This window comes from Prunus persica, chromosome G1, assembly GCF_000346465.2.
Source record: "Prunus persica cultivar Lovell chromosome G1, Prunus_persica_NCBIv2, whole genome shotgun sequence".
Taxonomy (NCBI): Eukaryota; Viridiplantae; Streptophyta; class Magnoliopsida; order Rosales; family Rosaceae; genus Prunus; species Prunus persica.
The window spans coordinates 24,832,798-24,860,617 of NC_034009.1; the positions used below are offsets into that span (position 1 = coordinate 24,832,798).

General features: G+C 35.4%; 5 protein-coding genes across 11 annotated transcripts; all 5 read right to left on the reverse strand.

Annotated features, from left to right (window-relative positions):
* Positions 89 to 4,219, reverse strand: LOC18793908 (serine/threonine protein phosphatase 2A 57 kDa regulatory subunit B' theta isoform). The gene is made up of 3 exons (XM_007222795.2): positions 3,762 to 4,219; positions 1,862 to 3,595; positions 89 to 949 (listed from the first exon to the last, which is right to left on the reverse strand). The coding sequence occupies exons 2-3, from the start codon at positions 3,065 to 3,067 to the stop codon at positions 593 to 595; spliced, it is 1,563 nt and encodes a 520-aa protein (XP_007222857.1). The 5' UTR covers positions 3,068 to 3,595; positions 3,762 to 4,219; the 3' UTR covers positions 89 to 592.
* On the reverse strand, positions 4,713 to 9,136 carry LOC18789328 (serine/threonine protein phosphatase 2A 57 kDa regulatory subunit B' theta isoform). 3 transcript variants are annotated; one of them, XM_020555074.1, is made up of 3 exons: positions 8,905 to 9,136; positions 6,953 to 8,656; positions 4,713 to 5,366 (listed from the first exon to the last, which is right to left on the reverse strand). In XM_020555074.1, exons 2-3 carry the CDS (start codon positions 8,159 to 8,161, stop codon positions 5,013 to 5,015), a joined length of 1,563 nt encoding a protein of 520 aa, XP_020410663.1. In that variant the 5' UTR covers positions 8,162 to 8,656; positions 8,905 to 9,136; the 3' UTR covers positions 4,713 to 5,012. The 3 variants fall into 3 exon arrangements, with proteins under 3 accessions (XP_020410663.1, XP_020410662.1, XP_007222861.1); XM_020555073.1 differs by having other exon boundaries at positions 6,953 to 8,661; positions 8,905 to 9,044; XM_007222799.2 differs by lacking the exon at positions 8,905 to 9,136 and having other exon boundaries at positions 6,953 to 8,896.
* Positions 10,263 to 18,477, reverse strand: LOC18789331 (probable thimet oligopeptidase). Of its 2 annotated transcripts, none has more exons than XM_020555861.1 (20): positions 18,219 to 18,477; positions 17,968 to 18,089; positions 17,570 to 17,733; positions 17,296 to 17,386; positions 16,895 to 17,074; positions 16,523 to 16,603; positions 16,275 to 16,355; positions 15,754 to 15,846; positions 15,005 to 15,085; positions 14,738 to 14,900; positions 14,524 to 14,644; positions 14,359 to 14,431; positions 13,882 to 13,989; positions 12,860 to 12,957; positions 12,728 to 12,773; positions 12,374 to 12,470; positions 11,460 to 11,533; positions 11,281 to 11,385; positions 11,016 to 11,096; positions 10,263 to 10,751 (listed from the first exon to the last, which is right to left on the reverse strand). In XM_020555861.1, the coding sequence occupies exons 1-20, from the start codon at positions 18,370 to 18,372 to the stop codon at positions 10,641 to 10,643; spliced, it is 2,124 nt and encodes a 707-aa protein (XP_020411450.1). In that variant the 5' UTR covers positions 18,373 to 18,477; the 3' UTR covers positions 10,263 to 10,640. The 2 variants fall into 2 exon arrangements, with proteins under 2 accessions (XP_020411450.1, XP_020411449.1); XM_020555860.1 differs by having other exon boundaries at positions 17,260 to 17,386.
* Positions 19,908 to 25,455, reverse strand: LOC109946887. Of its 4 annotated transcripts, XM_020556054.1 has the most exons (3): positions 24,938 to 25,440; positions 20,855 to 21,216; positions 19,908 to 20,711 (listed from the first exon to the last, which is right to left on the reverse strand). In XM_020556054.1, the coding sequence occupies exons 2-3, from the start codon at positions 21,212 to 21,214 to the stop codon at positions 20,190 to 20,192; spliced, it is 882 nt and encodes a 293-aa protein (XP_020411643.1). In that variant the 5' UTR covers positions 21,215 to 21,216; positions 24,938 to 25,440; the 3' UTR covers positions 19,908 to 20,189. The 4 variants fall into 4 exon arrangements, 1 of the variants encoding a protein (XP_020411643.1); XR_002269969.1 differs by lacking the exons at positions 19,908 to 20,711; positions 20,855 to 21,216 and adding an exon at positions 23,397 to 24,013 and having other exon boundaries at positions 24,938 to 25,455; XR_002269967.1 differs by lacking the exons at positions 19,908 to 20,711; positions 20,855 to 21,216 and adding an exon at positions 23,397 to 24,018 and having other exon boundaries at positions 24,938 to 25,455.
* On the reverse strand, positions 21,363 to 27,597 carry LOC109946890 (protein ALP1-like). Its single transcript, XM_020556064.1, has 3 exons — positions 27,483 to 27,597; positions 22,051 to 22,276; positions 21,363 to 21,945 (listed from the first exon to the last, which is right to left on the reverse strand). The coding sequence occupies exons 2-3, from the start codon at positions 22,151 to 22,153 to the stop codon at positions 21,491 to 21,493; spliced, it is 558 nt and encodes a 185-aa protein (XP_020411653.1). The 5' UTR covers positions 22,154 to 22,276; positions 27,483 to 27,597; the 3' UTR covers positions 21,363 to 21,490.

Here is a 27,820-nt window from a genome sequence, read left to right on the forward strand (position 1 = left end):
ACATGAAGGCAGAGTCATTGTTATCTAGTATTTTGGAATCATTTGCTTAGGAAGATAAAACCCAAAGCAAACCAATTAAGAACATTCATTCCAATAAAAGGCATTCAGAAGTATCAATTCAAAAAATTCAAACACAAACGGATTGTTTAGATATTATAATACATACACATACAGAAACGAAACTAAGTAGTTTAGTAAGGACTTCAAACCAATTAAATCAACTCCAAGTGGATAAAATTACCTGTATTTTGTAGCTTCTTTCATGTTAACCCTTATAACCATCAACCATAGCTCTATGTTCGCCATCCTCAATGCGTAATGCAGCTTCTAACTCCTGTTTTGTAGTTTCCAGCATATGGTATCTGTGCAAATTCCAGAATCACGAACTTCATTGCTGTGTAGAGTTTCTCTTGAACGTTAGGGTGAAAAGAGCCAAAAATAGAGGGACAAACAGAAAAGTGTATGGACAACTATCTAATAGTGTTCAACCTCTCAATGCACACAACCACGCAATGCTCCCTCCCAAACGAGCCAAAAAGCAGTAAAAAAGAAACACAAGACCTTCGAACTACATGAATATATCCCTCTATCATTAATTTGAAGATGTTTCAATTGGGTTCAAGCGGCGAACAACTGCTCCACTGCTAACAGCATTAGAAGCAGCACTCTCTTCTAAGCGCTTCCACGTGGTTTCATGTTTTGTTTTAATCTCCTCCATATTTGCTTCATCTTCCTGAAATTTGAGCAAACACTCCTCAAATAGCTCAGGATCAACATCAGAGTAAATTTTACGGACATTTAATGTCAAGCTCCGAGCCACTTGGTTCCAGTGGTAGCGACCATTCTTCTCCAAAGCTGGAAAGATGATGGGTACTATGACTTTACGGTTTTGTCTGATTAAGTTCTCAATGTGATCATTGTTCCATAAGTACAACGCCCTCTCTGCCACCTATAAAAGCAAGCATCAGTCAGCTCAAGGTGTTTGGTCAGGATAGGTAGGGAATGTGTTGTTATCACAAGTAAAACTAGGATCGTAATTCTGAGTATATACCAGATCAGGATTTCATACAGAAAACTGGAATTCAGTAAATGAAAGGCAACGAAGAAATAGTACTAGATGCTAATTCCTAGATTCGGTCAATATGCCAAATGATTTTCCAAACATTGCTTGACATTTGACATACACGAGTGAACAGTTAATCCTATTAAATGGTTTGACCTCAGACATGCATAATTATTCAGCCTCTCCACCTAGGGGTTCAGCAGCATAATAGCATTTGATCCTCTATGCCACTACCATCAGTCAAAATCATCCAAGTGATAATAAGATAACTGCTAAGCAATGCAATCCAGCAACAGCGATCAGTTATATGTAGCAATCACTATTTAGAATTTTCATTCGAAACATATAGATATGCGTCTGTGCCAAAGAAACATTTTATCTGTACTGAAAACTATATCAAAGTGAAAAGAAGCATTAATTGTGAGCTTAACCTTTCTAAAACTATAACATTGTCCAAGAAAAGAATTCAGAAGAAGTACCTGGTACTCGAATATGGATGGAATTACAATAATAATGACTAAAGGTCTATAAAAAGGTAAAAACAAACCAGATAGCAGACAATTCTTATCAGATCTAATGAAAGGTGAGATGCAAAACATTTTAGAGCGCAAGAGGAAGAGAGAGATTGGTTCTCCCCACCTCTTTTACTCTCTTCAATAACTTTTTCTTAAATACAACGAAGACATGTTTCCAGAATTAGACTAAATTTACTTACTAAGGAAAGAGCTAAAGACTTGGAAAGTCTGAACATGCAAAGCACAAAGAAACATTAAATTAGATGAAGACACAGCTCACTACCTGAAAGTGTGAACTGCTCAAGCAACGAGATAGTTGGCGGAAGAGGGGTACCATACATCTTTGAAACTCTGCTGGCTGAGTTGCTTCTAAAATTTCCTCCAGCTCACTTAGGAACATGACTTCCTTTGAACTATTTGTGATTGGCCAGTACTTTAATAAGCCTCTTATAATAGTATCTGCAAGCTTGCAATCTTTCTCCACAAACTGTGAAATGCAGTAGGACAACTGCTGATGGTACATTTGTAAGCACTTTGGTTTGTGAAGGGGGATCAGAACCTGAACAAGGAAGAGTTTGTGTTCTTCTTTAAGTGGAAGAGCAAATCCATTGATTATACTGCCCAAAACCTCTAAAAGCTCAGCAATCCCATTATGCTTTTCTGTTTCAAAAATAAATCGGAAAAATATATTGTTGATTGCCTTCCTAATGAATGGGCGATGCACCATAAACTTTCCATAGATGCGATGCAGAATTGTTTTCAAATACTCCCTTTCCCTAGGATCCTCAGAATCAAAGAGATCCAATACTTTGAGTACAAAAGACTGGTCAATGTACCTCTTAGCCAACTTTGCATCTGTCTCGGGCGATGCAACAAACCTCAGAAAAAATTCATACACAATCTGTAAGTGTGACCATGCAGGGTCCATCAAGGGCTCCTCCTCCTCCAAATCAAATGCTTCCAAAACCTTGTTCTCACGGGGCTGCGGAGAGAACGACCTGAACAAATTCACAGTTACCACCTTTATAACCTCTTGCACGACAGTTTCAGTAAATTTTCCATTTGCAGAAGTAACATAATCTACCAGCTCTAGCAACGTCTGCCGCTTGATGTCTTTTTCTCTCAGATGTTTTGTTGGGTCAGTGAAGTCAAACAGTACGCAACACAAGTTCAGCTTTTTCATAAACAAGTTCTGCTTCTCAGAGCTTGGTACATCCCTAAATGCTGGCAACGCTTGATAAGAAGCAGTAGCAGAACTTCCATTTAGATTTGAATTTACAAGTTGAGGGAGGTTACTTCCATGGCTATATCCTAAATTTGAAGCAGAATCAAGACCCAACAGAGGTACGCTGTTTGAGTTAATTGGCCTATTACTTACTACATCACTGCTTCTTGAACTTAATGAAGAGGCAGATGAACCCCCAAACTCACGATTCTCAGCTGACTTAGATGGCTTCCGTGGAAGCTTACCAAGTATTTGCTTGATCATGATTTGAGAAAGAAATGGCCTCAAACACAAATCCAGTCAAGCCCAGTTATGGGTGGAAGCTCCTTCAAAGTAGAACCCAATTGATACCTCAAATAACAGAGTCAAAACCCAGATACATACAACCCATTTCAAAACAATGAACAACAAAATCGATATTATAAGAAATCAAAAATCCAGATAGAGACACCCATTTCCATATGAAGATAAAGTAATCCCAGAATCAATAATCAAGGGAAGCAAAACTCTTGTTTTCATATATCATTCTCTTCTAATAATTTCAGAATCTCTAAATATCTGTAGCAATCTCAATAAAGTAGAAGAATTTAACACCTTGAGAGTCAAACTTAGAAACCCAGAAGCAGACACTGGCACCCTCAAGTCAAAGATCAATAACAACTTCCCGAAGTAGAATATATACACCAGAAGCTCGTCTTCAATCTTCTTCCAGTTAAGGACAGCTTGAAGACTGTATTTACCAAATCAGCAGCTACCCAATTGGCTCACTGGCTGACACGATCCGGATGCGATCTAAAACACAAAGATAGAATTCCTTATCATTACCAATAAAAAACTCAAAAGGGCAAAGTGATTCATAAAAGAAAAATCTAAGAGGGTGCCAGCAAAAAGCAAAAGGATAATGAAGTAATCTGAGATTATAATAAAATAAAGAAAATAGATGAATTTGTATACTTACAGAAGCAGGAGTCTAAGCAGAGGAAAAAAGCAAAGAGCTTTTTTCTTTTGTTCTTTATTCAATTTTGGGTCAGAGAGAGGAGAGAGAGAGAGAGGAACGAGACAAGCTGCCAGAACAGCTCTAAAGAACAGAACCTTCACAACTTCATACTCCCTATCATATTATATTAAGCCTATGAGAGAGAAGGTAAAAGAAAAAAAAATTTAGCAAAAAAGCAAAAAGGTAAACGAGCCAAAGCTCTCCCTCCCCTTCTCTGTCCAATCCCGGTAAGCAGGTTCAACTCAAGACATTATTTTGTTAAACACAAGTTGGACTTGGAGGGAGAGAGAGAGAGAGAGAATGTGTGCCGTATCATATGTATGTCTTTGTAGATATTGTTTGGTTCTTTGTGTTTTGATTGACGCATTCAATGGTATTAAGCTTCTACCCAACGTTAAATGGAGAATTTTCCCCACAGAACATTTGAGCAACATCAAAGTCGCCAACTCACTGCCAACCCATCGAATCAGAATCAGAGTCTCTGTTTTTCTATTTTTTCTATTTTTGTCTGGATGCTTCCTAGTCGTTATTTGCGTTTTTTTTATTGAAGGTAATTTCAATTTAGTACTAGGTATCCCAATCCCTTAAATAACGACGTAGCACACACAAAATTCAAAATTTTTTTTTTCCTTAACTAGATTAAATATTAACACACGTGAGTTAGGCATGTTGATCAAGGTAAAAAACCTTAAAAATTAAGATACATAAAAAGTCCATAACGTGAAGGTTTCGCGTCTAAGCCCCGAGGATGTTCAGGTTCAACGAAGAGAGACAGACAACAAACCGGCTGTGAACAAGCTAAGCTAGGCCTAGGTTGATAGGAGTTTTCTGTTGTCCATCATCTCTTGTTGAAGCTGAACGAAGGAGAACATTGTCAAAACTTTGTGTCCTGCTGTTGCATACACTAGTCTAGGGGTGGTAGAATTGCATATCTGTATATCATTTTAAGCAAAAGAACAGCTATGAAATAACAATACAAGAAACAAACGAGGCAGAATGTTTGTTGGACTATGTGGTCATCTGCCAGAACCTTTTCCTAGCTACAACTACAACATACATGCATATGATGTTGGAATATTCAGTAGCAGTGAGCAATCAACAAAGTACGAGCATTCCACCACCTGAACCATTTTGCCAGTAGTATTACCAATCCCATTTTGATCAGAGAAAAAAATTTGATGTCATTGAATGGTCAACTTTCTTCAGCTAAACTCAACTAGAGCGGGGAGGTGCTTTGCCGAAAACAAGCACAGGTTCGTTGCTTGCAGCTTTCTTTGCAGCAATTTCTTCCAAACGTTTCCATGTGGCATCGCGTCGTGCTTTAACCTCTTCCTCCTTTGACTCGTCTTCCTCAAACTGGAGTAAGCATTCCTTGTACAGCTCTGGATCAAGATCTTGGAAGATTTTGTGGACATTTAAGGTCAAGCTATGGACAGCCTGATTCCAATGGTTTCTAGCATTTTTCTCCAATGCAGGGAAGATAATGGGCAGTATAACTTTACGATTCTGTCTGATTAAGTTCTCAATGTGATCGTTGTTCCATAAAAATAAAGCTCTCTCTGCCACCTGGCACAACAAGAATTGATTGCATTAGATTCAAGAATCAAAAGCTGCAAAGGGAGGAAGCTGTTTTCTTAAAGAGAAAACATGACCACTAAAACATAAATAATCAACTGGCATGGAACTCTACTTATTTCTCAAAACAAAAATGTGAATGTTTCGGTCTGAAGGGCTCCCAATACAAATGAATAGGCTTAACTTCATACAGACTAGTGTCAAACTTCAATACAATTGGCTGGTATAAAACCTCCCGAGAATATTTGGTCAAAATACATTTGACAGTTGAGATCCACTGCAAAGAGAATTCATATGCATAACCATTTCATAAGTTCACTTCAGTTCTATTTTGTATTGAACATTTGGTTATATGGAGTAATATAGTCTAGAAAAAAGAGATTGAGCACCTTATTGTTCATGGAACATTTTCACAATTCCTGTAGCATTTTTTTTTCCTGATAAGCTACAATTCGTTTAATACATAACTATTTCCTCAAGACGACGAACCAAAAAAATTGATGGGAATTTGAATTCCACATTGCTACTACATGGGATTAACAGTGACGCTACTTTTTAAGCGGGAACATTGTGATACTAATCTTGAAAGACTCGGGAAAAAAAGTAGAACCCAGTAGATATTTAAAATGTTCCCTAAACGTTTTAAAAAATATTCAATGTTACAAAAATGGAACATCCAACAAGCCCCCCAATTTTCCAAGACATTATCTTAAGATCCTCTCAACAGGCACACTCGTTGTCATAATTAAAATCCTAAAACCATTTGTGTAAAAACAGAGACTAATCAAGTACTGCAGGACGAACTTTGACCCTTGGGATCTATAAGATATTACAAAGACTGAGCTTTAAACTCTTATGATATTCTAATTTTCTTCCTAACTTTGTACAGACTTAATTTGCACCTCCCATGCATTAACAAACCATTGACTATAATGATTAAACTGCACTATCAGTCATGAAGTTGGCTGTGCACTGCATTTTAGTCATTATCTTATGTTATCTTATTTCAATCTTTGATCTACCCCAACGCGGTGGAGCATAAAAAAATGAGTCCTCATCTTCAACAACCAATTGCTGCTAGAACTAAGAAAGAACTCGATCATTCTCCTCCAAATTGTGTATTAAAATGACAATAAAGGAAAGGACTAACAAAAGAGAACAGAAAAATGCAAATAGAAGAGATTTCAGGGTCCTTTTTTCTTTTTCTGGCTGGTAGACAGGACCCAAGGTTCAGATGGCTTAATTGGAAATTTAGTAAAGCAACATTTAAGAAAGAAAAATATAGTTAGAGAAGCCCTCAACTAAAAACAACATAGATGGAAAGACAAGTATAAATGGATCACCCACAAAATGGGAACCTAAGCTATAACTACAGAACAATTTAGATTAATGAGATTTTTAAACTTACTAACCAAAGATGGAAAGAGAAAAGAATATTAACACAAGTGTGCTTAGTTTGTATCACAGTCAACATGGACAAGAAAAATAATGAAATAACATTATAATGAAATAACAGCAGAACTTGAAATCATTCATGTTGTAGAACAAAAGCAAGTTATAAAGAAAGAACCCGCTACCTGAAAGTGAGAACTGTTTAAACAATGAGCAATCTGGCGAAACAAGGGAACCATGCAGCGCTGGAATTCAGATGGCTGAGTTGCTTCTAAAACTTCCTCTAACTCACTTAGGAACAATACTTCCTTTGAACTATTAGTGATCGGCCAGTACTTCAGTAAACCCCTTATGACAGTATCAGCAAGTTTGCAATCTTTCTCTACAAATTGTATAATGGAGTAAGATAATTGTTGATGGTACATAGCTAGGCATTTTGGCTTATGCAGGGGGATTAGAGCTCGAACAAGGAACAATTTATGCTCTTCTTTCAGTGGTAGAGCAAACCCATTTATAATACTGCCCAAAATTTCCAGGAGTTCAGAAATCCCATTATGCTTCTCAGTCTCAAAGATGAAACGATAAAAGATGTTGTTAATAGCCTTCCTGATGAATGGGCGATGCACCATAAATTTTCCATAAACTCGGTGCAGAATTGTTTTCAAATACTCCCTTTCTCTAGGATCTTCGGAGTCAAAAAGATCAAGCAACTTGAGAATGAACGAGTGATCAACATATCTTTTAGCTAATTTTGCATCGGTCTCAGGTGATGCGACAAACCTTAACAAAAACTCATACACTAATTGCAAGTGAGGCCATGCAGGATCCATTGAAGGTTCATCCTCTTCCAAATCAAAGCCTTCTACAAGTTTATTCTCACGTGGCTGCGGGGTGAACGACCTAAACAAATTTGTAGATACCATTTTTGCAATTTCTTGCATAACAGTTTCTGTAAATTTACCATTTGCTGAAGTCACATAATCCACCAGCTCTAACAGTGTCTGTCGCTTGATCTCCTTTTCTTTCAGATGCTTTGTTGGGTCAGTGAAGTCAAATACAACACAGCACAAGTTCAGCTTTTTAATGAATAAGCTCTGCTTCTCAGAATTGGGAACATCTCTAAATCCAGGCAATGCTTCATAAGAAGAAGAGAGCACAAAGCCATTCGGCTTCAAATTTGCACCCCTCACATTCTTGTTGCCATAACTTTTCCCCACATCTGAAACAGGATTTCCGGCTGGGAAAGATGTAACCAAATTGCCAGACTTACTGATCCCGAAATCACTGCTTCTTGAACTGGTGGGAGGATTCGAATACATTGTATGGCTTCCATCACGACTTTCGGAATTCTTAGAAGACTTCCGGGGAAGCTTACTTAGTATCTGTTTGAACATAATTCATACAAACAAACAAAATGCCGCCCCTAAAAGCACAACACCAGTACCTTAGGTTCCGAAACAATTCGCATAAACACTCTTGGGTCTAATGAGTCACAGAGCAAAACCCGATTTCAAGAGCAACAGTTGGCGAATATAATTATAATCTGAGACCATACAGAAGTTTGTTTTACGCCTGTTTCTCTGAAAACAAAGCAACAAAGGGGGCCATATACCCCCCTCTCATCCGAAAACTCCAACTAACTTATCTAACACCACAGATCAGACCAAGCTCTAAGTTACCCAATCTCAACCACCGAAAAGATAACCCTCCCTTCAGCTTTGTGCCCTTGTTAGGAAAAAGAAAAACACCCCACAAATCTCCTCGCTTTTCACCCACAAAAGATTGAACTTTTTGCTCAAAAATTGAAAACCCAGATGCCTAAAGTCACTCTAAACTAAAAAATCAGCAGCAGCTTTCTGAATTTAATCCACGAATTCTAACTCCCTTCTCTGTTCTTTCAAATCAAAAGAGGAAATGAAAAAAAGAGAGAGGAAAATTAGAGGTATATTCACCACATTATTCTCCTTCCCAATGTTCAAAAACTATATTGATAAACTAAATACAATGAAGTGCTCGTGAAACATTTTTAAATTCACAAAAAAGCAAAAGCACATGCAACAAAGCAGAGGAGATGATCAAGATGAGCAAAGGGAAACCCAGATGGGAACAATGAAGAAAAGGGTTCGATAATACTTACGAGTTACGAAGGAAAGACTCAGCCTTTGTTATCCTTTATTCTCGTTGTAGTTTGTTGACTCAGAAATTATTTTTGTTGTTTATTATTTTCTGCTCGTGATTTTTTCAGTTATTCTTTTGCCTTGGAAAATTTCGGTCAATTTCTCTCTCTCTCTTCTTTGGTTTTCTACTCCCATCTGGGCTCTTTGGAAAAGTCAAGTCAAAACCGAAACAACCACGGGAAGGAACCCAATACCCACGACGAGGACCAACCCGCACCTTTAATACGTCAATCTCCAAACCGACACCGATTCTATGCTACATCTGGTCTTTCCTTCAAACTCTTTCCCATTCGGGTTGGGAAAAGAGAAAAATTTCTTGTTTGGGTGGGCCTTGTGAGGTATGACTTGTATATTCGGCCAGAGAAATCGATATATTTCTCGAAATGAATTTTGAATTAAACCTAAGTTCGTGGTAATTATTTAATTTAGTGACATTCAGTTTCTATTTTAACAATCAGTTTAGTAGTATTTCATTTTGATCGAAAAACACTCAAATTCGAATGTTCGAATGTTCCCAAATCTAAATATCATGAATAACCGGTGTTGATTAATCAAAAAGCGAAACACGAAATGATTAATTTAACTATTAGTTCAATCCTATTTCACAATGTTGGAAGAAAACTCATATTCGAATCTCCCCCAAGTCCTAAATTAAAAATAAACAGAAAGCCCTTCTATTGTTTTGCCTTTATCAGGTGGCCACTTTATCTATGTTTATTTATGTTAACACGAAAACAGAGGTTTATACATGCAATTTTTAAGCAAATAACCCATTAATGTAGTAATTCGGAGAAATTACTCTCTAAAAAGGCCCTCAATTCGATTTGATTCCTATTCCTAACATCTAATGTAGTGTGTGAGTTTAGTATGTTAAAAAAGATGTCGACCTCAAGTAGCAGAAGAATACTGGTAAGATAATAAAGTACCAAAAAATTATTGCCATATGATTTCATAACGCGACGAGGCTGCGACCAGGGTAGGTTTCCTTATGTGAAGGGAGAAAAAAATAGCAGCCGAGAAATATTCAATCTTCAAGTCATCGTGGAACACTAAGTCAAACGTCAAAGCACAAGATATTCTAGATTGGTCAGAAATTGCTTGCAAGTTTTTATCAAACTGTACTGGATTTTTTTTTTCTTTTCCTTTTTGTTTGGATTGTAGGGGGAAATAACGTACATTAGAAAACTTATTTTTCTTTTATATTTCCATTCATATTCTTCCTTCCAAAAATACTATATATAAAACGATATGGTCCATCTTTAATGTTTTTTATAATGCAAAGTAAAATCACTGAAGCTTATGTCAAAAATGTAACGCGAACACCTTAAACATGCAAATAATTTATTACGTATGAATATGAAGGGGTCGTCTCTTAAACAAGAAGATTAAAAGAAGAGAGAGAGAGAGAAGAATAATTACAACGAAACTTGCTAGTTTCTCCAGAGCTACCAAAATTGCAAAGTCCTTAACGAACCTGCACTGCAAGTCTAGCCCTAATCTCAATATATAAAAACTCCGTGCTGCTATAAAAGTTGCGAATACATAAACACAAGAGGTGTCACCATTTTGAACATGAAACCTTGTCTGCTGATTAAGCGTGAGAAATTGATGACATTACCGGCAAACAAAATCGCAAGACGCTGAGGAGTGCTATTATCGGAGAATGGGGTTGTAACTACAGGAAGTTCTGTCTGCATCACAATCTGTATTGGGATTTGCTGTCAATAAACGCTTGAGTTGATGGTTCTCTCCCAAGAAAGCTAGTTAAAACTTCAATTGGTTCCTTTGCTCCTCCTGGGGCCAAAACCTACAAAGAGAACACTTCAATATAAATAAATAGAGAAATGAACAAAATTTGACGTGAGTAGACTGTTGCAAAACATTTCTGACGGAGACAAAAAAAGTATGCCATTGTCCCATATGAATTATGAAGAGCATGGGAAGTAAAACCTAAATCGACACACCTTAAGACTACACGTCGAAATGCATGGATACTATTCGTAAGAGAGGAAATCAAAAAAGTTTTGGAAACATTATGGCAACACTTCTTTCTATTGAGCAAATTCTTTACCTTGTTCCTGAACTGCATGCCAACATATTGGTTCAAATAACTGTCATGAAACTTTGAGGCAAATATATCAGCCGCAAAAACCTGCATGTAAAATTCAAGGCATCAGCACTAATTGTCACAGAATCACAGATTATTAGAATGATATCCCGCAAACATAATCATTGAGCAACTATTGCATATAACAACGATTGTCATTGCAAACTTGGGAAACTAAGTAACAGGGATGTGTTGTTTGACTTTTTCCGATAAGGGATGGGTGACAAACCTCACTCCAAATACGACTGTAACAAGCAGCTTCATGACCAATGGCGCTACATGGAAAACGTGAAGCAGGATTGACATCCTCTAACATTGGCAAACCTAACAAGATCTGAGGAAACAGAGTTAATAATACCCCAAAATGCAACTTCATAAGGGAATGAATTACTGGAAACAACCACATACCCTTGGATGAAGATGCTTGAATAACTCAACAATGTCAACATTTTCAGCAGAATGTATAATTTGATCAAAAAGACCTGACAAAATAGATGTTTTTCAGTTCTGTACATGATAAGTCGAAATGTCTGCTTTACCAACATCTAAATGATAATTTGACATTCCAGCATTGTACATTTCCCAGAAAGAACAGCAGTCTCACGTAATATACCTTGGCATCAATTTTAACATACAAATAGTGTCTACAATTATTAGGCAATAGCCTTATCCATTGATCACCAGTCCAGTTTCAAAACAATGGCTATTAATATAACAATGAGAAACTTAGGGCCCGTTTGATAGCCATTTCAATTTCAGTTTTTGGTTTTCATTTTTTGTGCTAGAGTATAGAGGAAAAAGAGGCAGAATGGAAGTGAGAATGAGAGTGGAGATGGGATTGAGAGTGAACATGCGAGTGGAGGATGGGAGGGATGAGTAACAAAAGTGAAAACAAAAATTCAAAACTGAAATCTATTTGAAATTGTTTTCACTTTTAAGTTTTTGTTTTCACTTTTGTGACTCCTTCTCATCCTCCCCTCTCTTTCTCAATCTCATCTAGACTCACATTCTCACTCTCATTTTCCTCTAAACTCTAGCACAAAAATGAAAAATGAAAACTAAAATTGAAATGGTTATCAAACGGGCCCTTAGGAAGCAGAGCTTTTAAAAATTAAAAGTATAACTAAGAATCAGTTGTCTACAGTGATTTCTTTTTAAAATCAACTCCAAGAAATCCAAATCAACACAAATCAAAAAGCAAAAGTTCTAACAACAAATATTTTCCAGGGGAAAAAACGTCTGCAAATCCTATGAAACAAAGACAGCCTTAAAGATGATTCTTCAAAGAATCAATGAAGTGTAGAAATAGTAAGAGGACTTACTATAAAGAATTTCTTGCCTCATCTTGAGTGCAGAGAAGGAACACCGCCATCTTTTAATGGCTTTGCACATTTCATCTTTGATAGGTTTTGTTATATCCTGCATGTAAATTCAATAGTAATTAGCAATTTAACTCATCTTATATCTCTTAAAAACAACTATTTTTTTTCAGAGTATTTAAATTAGACATGACATCAACAATAACTGCCCATAATAAGGATAAAACCAAAAGTAAACATGTTAAAGAAAATATGAGAGGTTTCACTTGGGGAGGAGAGAGAAAGAAAAGAGCACACTGATTTTGGGAGCATTTATTACTTAAATTTAAATAATAATAATAATAAAGCGTGTGTCACCTGATGGAAGCCAGATATCAACTTCAAAGTGAAGCTTTCGTAACACCTGAAATTGTACACAGTTAAGAAGCATTAATTTAGGCCATGTGTCCTCATAAAAGGGAACACTGTGATCCATAATCCATTAATTACCAGTTCTCTAGCACCAGAGCAGGAACCTCCACAAAATCTTGATCAAAACCCAGCCCAGAAAATCTGGCAAATGATGCACGATTGCATATATGTTGGACCTAAAGGTTCATATTTCACAAAAGAACCTGTTAGTTATGGGAAACATATCACACTAGAAAACTTTATTAACTGCCAAAATTATATAACATACCAAGAAGAATAATATTCCAGACTAAATCTGTTTCTCCGATCAATTAGCTAACAGGAGTTCATCCCAATTATCTAAACATCACCTCAATAGTCGTTATTGGAAACTTAAAGGATATCCATTCATTAAACCAACATAAAAATAAAAGTAAAAATAAGGGAAGGTTCAAGTATGGCATCATTGAGACCACATTCAATTAACTTATTCAAAAAATCTTGGAGGCCCTTAGCTTATTCATCTTCTGATTTGGCTAATGGGTCTTCTCAAATATGCAGGTTGCATGTTAGTGGCTGTCATTATTTCATGCATCTTTCACAGGGCAAGTGGAGGCATATGCAGTTTTTTATATTCTTGCTGCTAGCCAATTAAAGGACACCACCCAAGCTTAAAGTTAGGACTGATCCAATGTGGACTTTACCACCAGGCATTTCCCATAAGGGCAAAGCCATCGTTCTCAAAGTTCCCATTTCACTACAATCTACTCATGGAGAACATTGTGGAAGGTACTGCCAAAGACCTTAATCTCTAGATCTCAGTAATGCAGTTCTTACCATTCAGGCGTAGCCATCTTTCCTATGACATCCACCCTAAAAGTATGCAGTTACTGCCCTATTTAAAGTCTTTTAAAGCCTGGCAAAGACTAATTTTCTGTTTTCAGTTAGTAAAGATGGGACTAATAAAGGATGAAGGTGAGGTAACTAAGGTGCAGCATTTTGAATTGCAATGATTTATTTATATTACCATGTGTATTATTCCATAAACAAAATAACATACAGAAAAAGATATTGGAAGTTTTGATAATTACTGAAAATGTGAACGATGAAATACAACATACCACATGGCCAAACTCATGGAAAAGATCCACAACTTCAGAGAATCTCAGTAATGCAGGATGACCACTAACATCCTTTTGTAGTTGAGCTATCATTAACACCACGGGGATCTAATTACAAAAAATGAAATGGTAAGTCAATAACACAAGATCAATGGCTTATGCAAATAACAATCCATCCACACATGATTCCCTATGTCAATATGATAATTAAATATCTGAACTTAAAATAACCAGAGCTACTTTCATTTGAGCGCAAAAGGAATAAATGCAAAGGATCACATAAAAATGAGATCAAAATTGGAACTTTACACTCAAAGAGGTTTCTATTATTACCTCAAAGAGAGTAGGTCACTCAACTCAACATCACCGAAAGCAATTATATGTATCTTATACTACAGTTATTAAACATTAATTTCCATCTGACAGCAAACCTTATATTACACAAATAATATTTAAGTCACAAATTGAAAACACAACCTGACGCGATCCATTGGATGATAATGCACCATTTTGAAGAGCCACCACACAGGTATTATTATATTTTCCTTCCCTGTTAACAGAAAACATAAACCCATTTGTTCGTGACTCAAAGAAAATAACATAAAGGAAGAACTAAATCTTTAAAAGAAGTCATTCTTCAACCTTATGTACATATCAAGGTAGAAATGACCCAAAAGTTCACCAGAACTTAAGTCAAAAACTGAGTATACGCAAACATCAGAATGCCAAACCTCAGCATCTGCGATTTCCTCAAATCTTAAACCTGCAGAAAATAAAAATAGCAGTTCAACTATCACTATATAATTCAAAATGTGAAAAGGTGTATGGGAAATATTAAAGTGTCATGAATAATTACCAAAAAGGTCTTGCACTATCTTGAAGACCCCGGATAGAACCAAATTTACTGGAAAGTATTGCTTAAGAGCTCCAAAGTCCACATTAAACTGCTGTGCTTCAGCCTTCTTTACATAGTATAGCAGATCCTCAATTCCAAACGGATGGTCTCCTTCCTCTTTTCTCTGGTACCACATTAGACAAAAAACAATCAGCCACGAAATAAACCAAATCATTGGGAAAAGAATGAAATAAACCAAAGTATTGGGAATACAAAAGGTATTCTAACCTTCAAATCCTTCAACATGGAAAGCTCCATGTTAGCCGAGTCAGTCAAGCTATTTGAGATGTCCTCTAAGAACTCAAAAACCTAAATAGTCACCGTCACAAGTATGAGCTACAAGAAACAATTGTGTGCAAATGGACCTAAATGGTAAGTTGGTCCCCGTGCAATAAACAAAATTATCCCAAATATGCCTACTAAGCTGCTTGACATAATTTATTTTAACTGGGAAAAAGAGCAGAAAGTATGATACAATTTTAAAGCAGGGTCATATCAGACAGATTAAGGATCAAAACAACCAATTAGCCTCATGAAGATCGACTTGAATTTCCCTAATAAGTCAATATCCTTCGTCACTGTCAGTAAGTAGGGCCTGAGGCCCCTTGCAATTCTAAAGAGCATGCAGCAACAAAAGAATGGACCTCATAAATCTTTTCAGATGAAAATAAAAGAAAGCACGATACATCTTTCTTAGAATATAATTTTCTCTAGGCTTATGAGCTTGGTGGAGAAGAGGCAAATGGCAAAAATAATAATTTATCTTGAGGGCCACCAGAAATAACCTCTTAAACAGTTCATCTCTTATCAATCAGGCCAAAAAAGAAGACAGCACCTCTCATTGTTTCCATTGTTATTACACTAACTCTAATTGATTATTAAGGAGTTAAAATATCCCCAGTTGACCAACCTATCAGGTCATGAAATTCAGAGCAAAACAGTTGAATATCATAAGAAAAATGCAACGCCATACAAACCTTTGATGGTGTTTTTGCCATTCTAAGATCAACTGCACAGTCAGCATAACTTGAATAGCCAAGTAACCGAGCAAATTTATGGCGCAGTTGGACCTAAACCAACAAAATATCAGAGTCAACTGACTTGTATATACTTCATCATAATTCATAACATAACACTAGTGAGGTATATTGGGAGACAAAGAAAAACAATTATAAATAGAATATTAACCACAAAAGACTTTTTTAAGGAGCAAATAAGAACATTATAGCTTTTAGTTTTTATAATTGAAAAAAAAAACCATGTCACCTATTTAAAAATTACAAATACTTCGGAAGATATGAATATTTGGGGGGGGTGGTTGTGTGGGTGGTGTTGGGGCTAAAGAGAATTATCTGTTGACCAAAAGAACTGAATTTCTAAAAAGACTTTTAAAAATAGACAATTTGGAGTTAAATTAATGGATAACTGTTAAATTAAGTTTTTCATTAGATCTAATAGGAGGTACAATAACCAGGGGAAGAAAATAAAAATGATTTACCAAATCTTCTAAGATTGAAAGATTGACTTCTCCACACCTCTTTCCATATGCCACTGCTACCATCCTCCTTGTTGTTCCAACCTTCAAAAATGCTCCAAATGAATTTTTCAACGACATTAGTAGTGATTCTGAAGTTATCGAATAACACAACAAACTAAATGTCAATCTTGACAAAAATGTCACTGGTGTTTGGGGTGAAAATTTCAGTAATAATGCATTGCCTTCAATATGAACTCAGCAGATCATACCTCACAAAGTTCCAGTACCGCTCCCACATGATGACTTTTCAGGGTCACCTTGAATTTACCATCTGTAACTTTGTCTAAGCTCTGCACATGAATAAATTTATTTTATAAGTGCCACATTTTTGTATAATGTTCAGTGATTTATTTAGAGACAATGTACCTCAATTATAACGAGCTTATTCACATTTTACTTACAAAGATTTGCCCGTGTGTATTTGAATAAATTTATAAACGTAGTTACACAGTTACCAGAAACTATATAAATCCAAAAGAAATATGTTGAAAGTTTAACCATAACTGCAGCCCAAGTAAACTAGCATAAAGTAGCATTCCAGGAAGGTTAGTTTGAAAATAAATGAGTGAAGAATATTACACCTTGAGAAACTCTGGCGGTAACCCAGCCAACTCGGTCTCGGCGAAGAGAAGGAAAGTACTATCCTCAGTTAGATTTTGGATATATTGCAAGCTTAGCTTATCGATTTGGATTCTCACACGCTGCATTTCCTCTCTCTTAGTTAAGGTAAGATTCAAACCATTGCGTTCAAAGTCTCTCATCTGTCACTGATCAGGAAAGAATCAACATCTAGCATTTACCAAAAAGAGAACCTAGAGTGACATTATCAAGACAACAGCGATATATACCCACCCATCCACCCCCTACCCCTTCTCAAAGAAAATAGTAATTAAAATAAAATCTACAAATTTTCAAGTAAATATAAGAGAGTGAGAAAGAGAAAGACCCATAGGAATACTGCAAAAGCATTCTTACTCCCTACCAAGGCCTGAGTATAGTTCTTTGCTTCAGCATTCACCCACTCCCCTCTAGCAGCAAAAGCTTTGACGACACGGTATACATCTTCACGCTTGCTGTTCAGTTTTAGTAAATAAAGATGTGTTATTTATTTCCATAATTCTTTAAAGATCTTCAAAATAGATTTCTAGTTCAGTTCAATCTCATTGCAGATGATATGCATGTTAAAGCCAACAATACTCTATACAAAGTTCAAGTTACTTGAGAATTAGAGATCATCACCCAAAAATTAATCGTACCTGCAAGCCAGAAGATGGGTATCTATTCTCCGCTCTGCTTCAGCGCTTGCTTTGTGGACATCGTCAGAAGTGGTTACCATCTTTGGAAACACACAAGACTGGACAAGTGGAAATTGTTGCGCTTCTAATTCCGCTAGAGGTGAAATAACATTCATATATGTAACCTGTAAAATGTAACCGTTAATAAAATTAGCTCAAATAATAATTAAAAAAAATTAAATGATAGTTTTCCAACACAAATATACATTCTTAATATGCTAATTCACTAAAAGCATTAATTTTACGAACTGTACTATTCTCTAAATTGATTTTGAGAAATTAAAAACTTAAAGAACATTACAAGCCAAATTAGTCTTAAAAATTCAAATGCAAAAGCTACTGTGTGAATTGCTTACAACCTTGTCGAGTGGAATTGAAGCAACCGCATCGTGCACCTCTTTCGACTTGGTAATGATTCGGTCCGCCAATTTTAAAATCTCGGATGCCGATAGATTAACTCGAACCTTAGAGCCCTGAAGATCTGCAACTTACATAAACACAGAGAAAGTGATGACAAAAATCGAAAGCAGAATTAACAACTACAGTAAGCGAATAAGACTGTTTGTTTGTCTTATAAGTGAAAAGAAAATCAAATAAGTAATGAACAAACCTTTGTTCTTCCTGTTCTTCCTGTGGGAGTTGAAGGCGTTGATTCCGAGGTTAACAGCGAGAACGAGCAGAGCAGCGGCTCCGCTGACGGCTAGCAGGCTACGTTCCCGCTTCTGTTTGGACATTTTTTCACTGTTTCCTTGACTTTCCGTCATTCTCTTTGCTCAAGTTTGTTTCTTTTCTCTCTCACCAACCGGCAATTGCGAGGGAGGGAAATTTGGGAATTTATCATAGGCGGAAAAGAGAGGCAATTGACCACTTTTTTTATGAGCAGGAAGCGTACGATAAATTGCATTTATTGAATTCAAAATTTTAAAATTTGTTGGAGGTCTATCCTTATCAATGGCGCTATCAGGTCCATCGTTATCTCGGCCCTTGATTGCTTCAATTTGGGGATTATTAAATTGAAGTGGGCTTGGGCCCTAAGGTATGTGTGGACCGGCATATACTTTTTCAAAACCCAATTTTTGTCCAAATTAAAATTTTTCAATCAACATTCTTAATTATATTTAACAATAAATTACTTTTTCAATAGGGTTAAATACTTTTTTGGTTATTGGGTATTACATGAAAATTCAATTTGGTTATTGATAAAAATTTTTTAACCAAATTGGTCACTATGTTTCCCAAAGTTTACAATTTATAAACATTCCGTTATCTTCCGTTAAGTGCATTTATTATTATTATTTTTTTAAAAACATCTTCAATCTTGTTCCTTTAACTCAACAAGTATGGTATATTGTGCTATTAGGGTTTAACAAATTGGGGGAAATAGTTGAATCGAAATTATAAGGAAAATAAATTAAAATGAAATCAACAATTTATGAATATATTTTGGTGCTCTATCTCCTTGATTACTTCTTCTTGCCATCCGAAGTCACAATGTTGTTCTTACTCAATCGATTTAGGCTCAATATAGCATCCAGTCTGTGACCTTATACCTCACAATTTCGATTTTGACATAAGATTTCTGACCAATTTGTTAAACCCTAATAGCACAATATGCCTTAACTCATTGAGTTAGAATAAGAAGACTAAACATGCTTCCTAAAAAAATAGAAATAAAAAACTGCACTTAATATAATTAACGGAAAATAAAGGAATGTCTATAAATTGTAAACTTTAAGAAGCACAGTGATCAATTTGGCTAAAAAAAATTTTGAGTGACCAAATTGATTTTTCGTGTAAAACCGAGTGACCAAAAAGGTTTCTATATCATTTTGTATACAAGGGATATTTGTGGGGTTTGTAGCTTAGGGTTCGGTTGTTGTCTTAATAACTTCATAGATAATATCAAGTTCAATGTATGTTTATTTAGTAAAAGTTAGGTTGAGATATTTATAACCAACGGAAAAGAAAAATGCGTGGACACTTTGACCTCTTAGGGGTCGTTTGGAACGGCGGACTGTCATGGACTGGACTAAATCCTGGGACTATCTTGGATTAGCTCGGATTGGACTAAGCTGGATTAAGTATTGACCTACGTTTGGTGCTGCGTCGGACTAAGAAGCTGGATTGTAAAAATAGTGAAGACCTATGTTTGGTACTGTGTGGGACTAAAAAATAATTATTTTATATTTAAAAATAATAATTGTTAAATAATTAAATGTAGTTTTTTTGTTATTAGAATTACCAAATTGACAATATACATTTCTTTTCCTCCAAACCAAATTCACATGTACATTTCATATGTGCAAAAGTTAGAAATTTTCATATATGCCAAAGTCATCTACATGACTCAGAAATTAGAGGTTTAGTTCGCTACACACAATTCTACCATTAATACATACAAATAAACATCCACAATTTCAAAATGAAACTAATAAACCCCACAACCATGAACCATATGGCTTTAATGCTAGCAAAATGTTATACAATTTGTGGTGTTTCCAAAATGAAGCCAATCTTATCAATGCATCATTTGTGGTGTTTCCAAAAAGATAGATGCATCAAACTTAGCTAGGCCATGTCCTCAAGCATTGTCACTAAGCAACTGCTCAACAAACACTTTCTTGATATCATCATCCAAAGACATGAATATAGAGATGTTTTGTGGCTTCTCCAAAATGAGCTTTAGTGCTGCAATTTGATCTAAAGGAGAAAATCCCATTCTCTTGAGTTCTTTGGCAATATCAGATCGATCTTCATTACCTTTTATTATAGCCTCAGTCACCATTTGCATCCTTTTCCCAGATGCCTCAAACAATTTCTCCAATACAGTCACAATCTTCTCTTCATCACTTGAACTTGTAGCTCTTTTCCTCTTATTTTGACTGTTCATAGATTGGCTTCCTTCTATGTTTAAAGACATAGGAGATGCATCTTCCTGGACACAATTATCACTAGCATTGACATCATTATTGCTTTGCTCTTCCATCATGTCAGCGGGGGCTTCAGCTCTTTGTCCATTAGCACGATCCTTTCCGAAGATATTAGAAAGTCTATCAAACAAAGGAAATGGCTTGCTCCTCCATTCGGCTGCTTCCTTGTGGTGCTATGATAAAACAAGGCACCACTTAGCTTATTTTCAATATGTTAAAAAAAAAATAATAACAAAAGCAAGTTTAAAATCTACACTCATCAAACCCACTTAACATCTTTATGTAAGAAAAATAGCAAAAATATGTAATCATGTACCTGCACATAAGTTTCCCATGCATCATTACTGTCAACCTCAACACACTTTTTTATATCATTCCAAGCAAATCCACTTGTGTTTATCATGTCATAGACTATGCTATATTGCTTTTTCCACTTCTTCAATTTGGATTCAATATGAGGGCATGCCTTTAGCCCCGAATCAGGACATTTAATATTCAAAGCCTTCTCCATTTGGACCATAGTACCAGATTTGAAACTACCAGTCTCACAGCGTTGGCCTGCAGCCACAAAATCATCTAGCACGGTCAAAAACGAATCTTCTTCAAACTTGGACCATGACCGCCTAGTTCCTTTCTTTCCTTGTTCAAAGTTTTGACTGTTACCTTCACTTTCCATCCCTAAGAATAATCAACACAAATAAAATAATACCACAATCAATAATTGAAATTTGCAAAGAAAACATAGCTTTGTTTCAAGGCATGACTCTTCTTTGGTACATCACATAACCTTAAAAACAAAATGAAAAATAAAATCAGCAAACAAATTGATAAATTTTCTTTAATACCACAATCAATACATTGTTAAGGCCGAATTATCATGCCTCAAATACAAATTACAATCACATAAAAAAGAAAACACTTTAAGAACTCAAACATAAATAACAAGAGTTGGCTAGTTATTCGCATTTCCTTGCCACTCATTATACATTTGGAACGCCAAGTCATTCCTCCAAGTAGTCCATTCATCCGATGCTCCAATGGTGCCAACCATATCACCTTCTATCACATTTTCCGTCTCTTCAATTTCATTTATTTCATGCTCTAGCGGATCTCTAGACATCTCCCTCCTAATGAGATTATGTAAAAGACAACAAGCCGTAATGATTCGACATTGTGTCTTTATTGGATAAAAAGATGGACTCCTTAGTATGCCCCATCTAGCTTTTAGCAACCCGAAACAACGTTCTATTACGTTTCTTGCTTTAGCATGCTTCATATTAAAATATTCTTGATGATTTACAGGTGTATTTCCTTCTCTCCATTCCGATAGATGATACCTTGTTCCTCTATATGGTGCAAGAAATCCCTCACCATTTGTGTACCCACCATCTACAAGGTAATAATAACCTAATAACCAAAAATTAAAAATAAAAGAAGTCAATTCCTATTATTGTGTGGTAATTGTATAAACTTACAATTATTTATAAAGTGGACACTAGCTAATGGCCTTACCGGTAGGAACTCTTAATCCATTAGGCCTAGTTATGGCATCTCGAAGGACTCTAGAATCGGATGCGGATCCCTCCCAACCCGGCAACACAAATATGAATTGCATATCACGTGAGCAAACAGCCAACACATTTGTTGCAATCTCTCCCTTTCTAGTCCGATATCTCGGTTTTTCGGTTTCAGCTACTCGCACTTTAATGTATGTTCCATCTAGTGCTCCCAAGCAATTCTATTAAAAAAAAAAAAAAAAAAAGGGTAAACTTTCATTAAGTTTATATGCTGCACAGATCATAGAAAAGAAAGCCAAAGTATAATAAACATACCTTAAACCATTTCCATCTATGATCTGTGCAGTTATCACCTACAGGTTCTGGTACTCTCAATAGACTACCTTGTAATCTTAAAATGCCTTGTAACACAGAATTGAAGTACCTACTAATAGTCTCTCCTGATCGAACAAATCTATTTCTAATAGTACGATTCTTAACATGATGAGCAAGCATATGCAAGAACATACATACTTGCTCCTCCACAGTTACCAAACCGTCATTCTTTAACCTTCCATCCGTGCGAAGCAAATCACATAATAAACCAAACGTCTTTAAATCCATTCTTAGTTCACTCACACATTCTCTATCATTGCCTAATATACTGTTCAAATAACGTAATCGATTCTCATGTCTAACAAACGAACGGTTATTGAGGGAACGTCTTTCTATAAGTCCTCGATTTCTTCTCATATTTTTTAGCATCATAAGCATAAGAATCGTGCAAGCACACATGGTCTCTAAATGCCACATCTCCAACAATAATATCAACAATATTCGTCTTTGATCCATATCTATTAATCAAAAAAGAAAAGAATTATTCCACTTAACCAATCCTACTGAAAGTAAAATAACCCCAAATTAAAAACAAAAAGTTTCATATATGCAAATAGAAACAGTGTAATTAATGCAAAGCCATAATTAATACCATTCACAAAGTATAGAAAATTCATCCCATAGACCAAAAATTATCAACCAATGTGTGCCTAGTACCACAACAAATATGAAGAAAAAAGTTCTAGAATTATTTCACTTTTTGCCAAAAGATGTTGCTGCTGATTCACACCATATTATTCATTGCATTTCCTTATTTGAGAGATCAAAACCAAGTTATATTCATGCTGCAAATTGCTCTGTCAAATGACAGATACACTTCAAATATTTGAATTTGATGCCCATGCAAGATACAAAGCCCAATAATAATTAAAGTGGAAAAAACGGGTCATATGTGTTGTTTTGTTAGATCTACCATGGCCTTGATAAACATTGCATGTGCTGCACTCACTGTTAAACCTTAAACATCATTGTCATGTCAACACCATCACCATGTTAATTGATTAAAGTATGTATAATTTGAGTCATTGACCTTCAAACTATCACATTGAATTTAAGACAGCAGCATATAACAGAAAAATTGAGAAAAGATGACTAGTCAAATTTGATCTCTACACTAGAAAGATCCTATTAATTATATAATGTATTGTAACTAGAAAATTCTAGACTTATATTACAACTAGTGGCTGGAAAACACTTTGGAAGTCGGTTACTATGCAATAACCGACTTCACTAGATATTTGCTATCTTTTGAGTCGGTTTAGCTACTCTATATAATAGCTATATGAGCCCAATTATGTATTCAAGTAAGAAAAAGCTGAAAAAATTGAGAAAAAATCACAAGTCAAATTTGAACTCAATCTACACTAAAACTCAAGGTAAGTCCGATATCTTTGTGGCACTCCATCCACAGCTTAAGGGAGTAGGCGGTGAATACTTTATGGACTGTAACATCGCCAAACCGAGCTCTCAGGCAAAAGATGCAGATTTGGCAACCAGACTCTGGGACTTTAGCTTGAGTTTGACAAATGCAAAGTAGTATGGTGTTCTAATATTTTCTGGGTCATGTAGTAGCTGGCTTTTTTCTGCACTGAAATCAAATTGCCAAACTGCAAACTGTAATCACATACTGGACACCATCGCATCCATTTTTTATTTTTTATTGCATCCATATTTTTTTTTAACATATATCGCATTGGCAAAACAGAGTCAAAAACTAAACACCACTCTAAGCTCAACATCTTCCAAGTATACACACATACACAAGAACGATAAACAACAAAAAGAGAAAAAAGGTGAATTGGGTTCTGTCTTTGTAATCAAAAAAAGTCCTACTAGGATTCAATTACCACCTATACATATATATAAGTTAATTCAGCCTTGATTTACTTGAGCTGTTTTGCCAGCCATTTTCTTGATCATTTCTTCCAAGTGATGATCAAACGGTCCACGATATATATACATGGAAGCAGAACATGGACAAGAAGCAATGATGAGCTCAGGCCAGCTGCCAGTGGGATTTAGGTTTATGCCAACAGATAAGGAGTTGGTCACTCACTATCTAATGAACAAGGTGTTTGATAGGCCTGTGCCAGCTGCTGAGGCAATTCAGGACATTGACGCAACCCAATTCTACAGCACCCATCCGAAGAATCTAGGTAATAATTTTCTACCTTGTTATATTATATTATATCGATATGTAATGAAAACCATAAAAACTGAAACAGCAAGTTCAATAAACTCAAGATTCATGCCAAAAGTCTACTTTACTTCTGAATTTCTAGGTTTTCTGAAATACCCAATTGCAAATTAATTGCCAATTAACATCATGTATATATATGCCCCTACAGATTCTACGAAAATTAGAGAAGAGAAGAAGAAAATAACAGAGAAAAGGAAGGAGAGATTCTCATAGCACAGTCAAAATTGTTGAGGAGATTTGCAAAAATCAAAGAGATGGAAGAAGGAATAAGAGAGGTATCCAAAGGGAAAGACCAGAAAAAACTTACCTGCGTCAAGATTCGAAGAAGATGAGTCGATGTTGAACGCAGGAGAGGTGGAGTGGAGTCGCAGAGAAGAAGTGAACTGGAGAGAGGCGTGTTCAATATAGCGAAGGCTTATTTTGCGAACTCATTTTGAGCTTCTCTGTATAAGGAGAACGAGTGAGGCGTTTTTTTTACTGTTGGGCTCTACTATCCCATTTACATTAGTCCTCTTGCTAACCAAACATGGGCTTCAGGTCTAATATAGCACAGTCCCATTTAGTGAGCCATACCAAACATGCCCTTAATGTAGTCTCCAATGACTATTAATTATAAATATGATTTCGTTTTCTGTTGTTGTTGAGGATGGGTGTAGATTTTTTGATTAGGTGAAACCACAAATATAAGAGTTGGTGGAGGTAAGTAGGTAAATATGTAGTAAAGTTATCAACAATTGTGATTGCCATGAATTGAAAGCTTAGTGAATGGTGGAAGACTTGTAGGTAAGGGAGTGGAAGAATCACATTTTCATAATTCACATAGTAGCTCAGCTCTAAACAACATAGTCATAGCTAGCACATGAGTTAGTCTACATACATTCATGTTAAGTATCTGAGTATATGTTACCTATTTAAGTTATAAGTTTTTTACACATATATGTTATGTTTATACAAATATGATGTGTGTCAACCATCTAATACATGATAAAGAGACAATTTATAATGAGTTGAGTTATTATATTGATGTCAAATTTTCATTTAGCACAAGTTTTTTGCTTAAATTTTAGATATTAACTTTCAAATTTTTGATATTGTAAAATGAGTAGCTATGTCAAAAAATTTAAAAGTAGAAAAAAGAATTTTATCAAAATCGAAGGTAATCGAAGCAATTTACAGACGACACCCTAAATAAATAAATCAACCAATCTATGGCGCAAAAATTGGTGAGATTGAAGAAAAATAATACTAATAGTAGAACTATTTCATTTATGTTATAAATATATGGGAATGTAGATGACCACCATAACACTCATTATCTCCATCTTTTCATGTTTGTAACTTATGCTCTTATTGTTGTAATTAGTAGATATAATTTGTGAGTTAAGTACCTATAGTTGTAAGCCTATACATAGGTGCTTATCAAAGATGAATGGAACAAGTTTAGAGACTAATTTCTATTGTCTTCCTCTACTCCTCATTTCTCTCTACAAATTCCCTTAGTTATAACACGTTATCAACACGAGCCTCTAACCACTTGATATTTTATTTTTCCATCCTAGAGAAATAGAAAAGTTTCCTCTTATATATCACAAATACAGAACTCTTGTTACCTAGGCTTTGACAAATGGAAAGAAGCACATCAACAACAAAAAAGCTGAACAACAAGTTCCAAACATATAATAATTATTTTATTTTTATTTTCGTTTAGATATCTAGTGCATGTGAAATTTGATATTTTACAAAGAAATTGGCTTTTTTTATTATAAACATCTATCTTGTCTATCTACTTACAAGATTTCAATTGTATTTTATTATTTGTCATAAGTCCAAGATTTTCATTAAGGAGCAAAGACCAATATCAACATGATATTTCACGTCACCAATCTTTGTGAGGTCAAGTGAGAGACTCAAGAATCTCAATTCTTATACAACTAATGGAGGACTAGAATTTTCTCAGTTCTTATTCAATCATGTAATGTCATCTCTAGTCATAGGGCTAAATGCAGTACATGGCTATAAATTTAGCCCTTCAAAATAGTAATTTTTTAAAGATGAATGTAGGGTTAAATTTTTCCATCTCCAGTCATGCAGGGCTATATTTTAGGGCCCTTCATATTTTATTATTTTGAGAAAAACTATGGCACAACACTCATACATTCCACAACTATGTATTGTTTAATTTAATTAAACTACTATTTAGAGACAATATTCCATATATAACACGTGTACATTGATAAGCATTTAACAAGATTTCTGATAAGATTTTGTGTCCACGTGACACTTTTATCCTCAAGGAATATTAATAACTTTTCGAATATGATTTTTGAGTGACACATGTCAGTCAAGGAGCAACTATCCAGATTTTTGATTTGATTTGTGGCAACGTGGCACCTCTTATCTTCATCTTCAAATGTCAATAAGTCGAAGATTCTAAAGAAGACAACGTGTTTCACAATAATATACATTTTTGGGTAAAAATGCAATTTCTGTAGTACCATAACATAAAATATTTATCATTTAATTGGGCCTGATTCCATGATATAGTTGTAACTGAACAGTATCAACACATCAATAAGCGCACAATTGAGGATACACAATGATCAAAATAAGACTTAGCTTTTAATTAACTTTTCATGACAAAACATACCAGTGGTTTAAGTGTTTCACAATAGAGTACAATAGAACACATGGAGAACATTTTAGAAGCAATATGCCCATTCATAAGCATACATCTGATTATAAAATCAAAGAACAAGATATGGAATAAAAATAAAATGAGAAAGAGAGATTGTAAAATGTTCTTTGCACCAAATAGATTGTAAAATGAGAAAGAGAGATGATTGTCGTCAAACCTTGCTACGACGGCCGAGATCTTTGGATCCACTACAATCCTCCCTTTCAGCTTCAACCCTAGAGATTTCTTTGTCTTTGTACCTCTCAACCTTGAAAGCCCTTGGTATCCATAAGCAAGGTGGTTCTATTTACCACACAAAAGAAACCCATTATCAGACTTAAACAAAAATTCACATTACCAACAAACAAAACCCAGCTATCCATAAAAATTGGAGAAATCAAAAGAAAAAAGGAATAGAAAAAGCAAACTGGTATTTGATTTGGAAATCCCCAATTTCTAGGGTTTGAACTGATGAGAGAAAGGAGGAGAGAGGTAGAGAGAGAGAGAGAGAGAGAG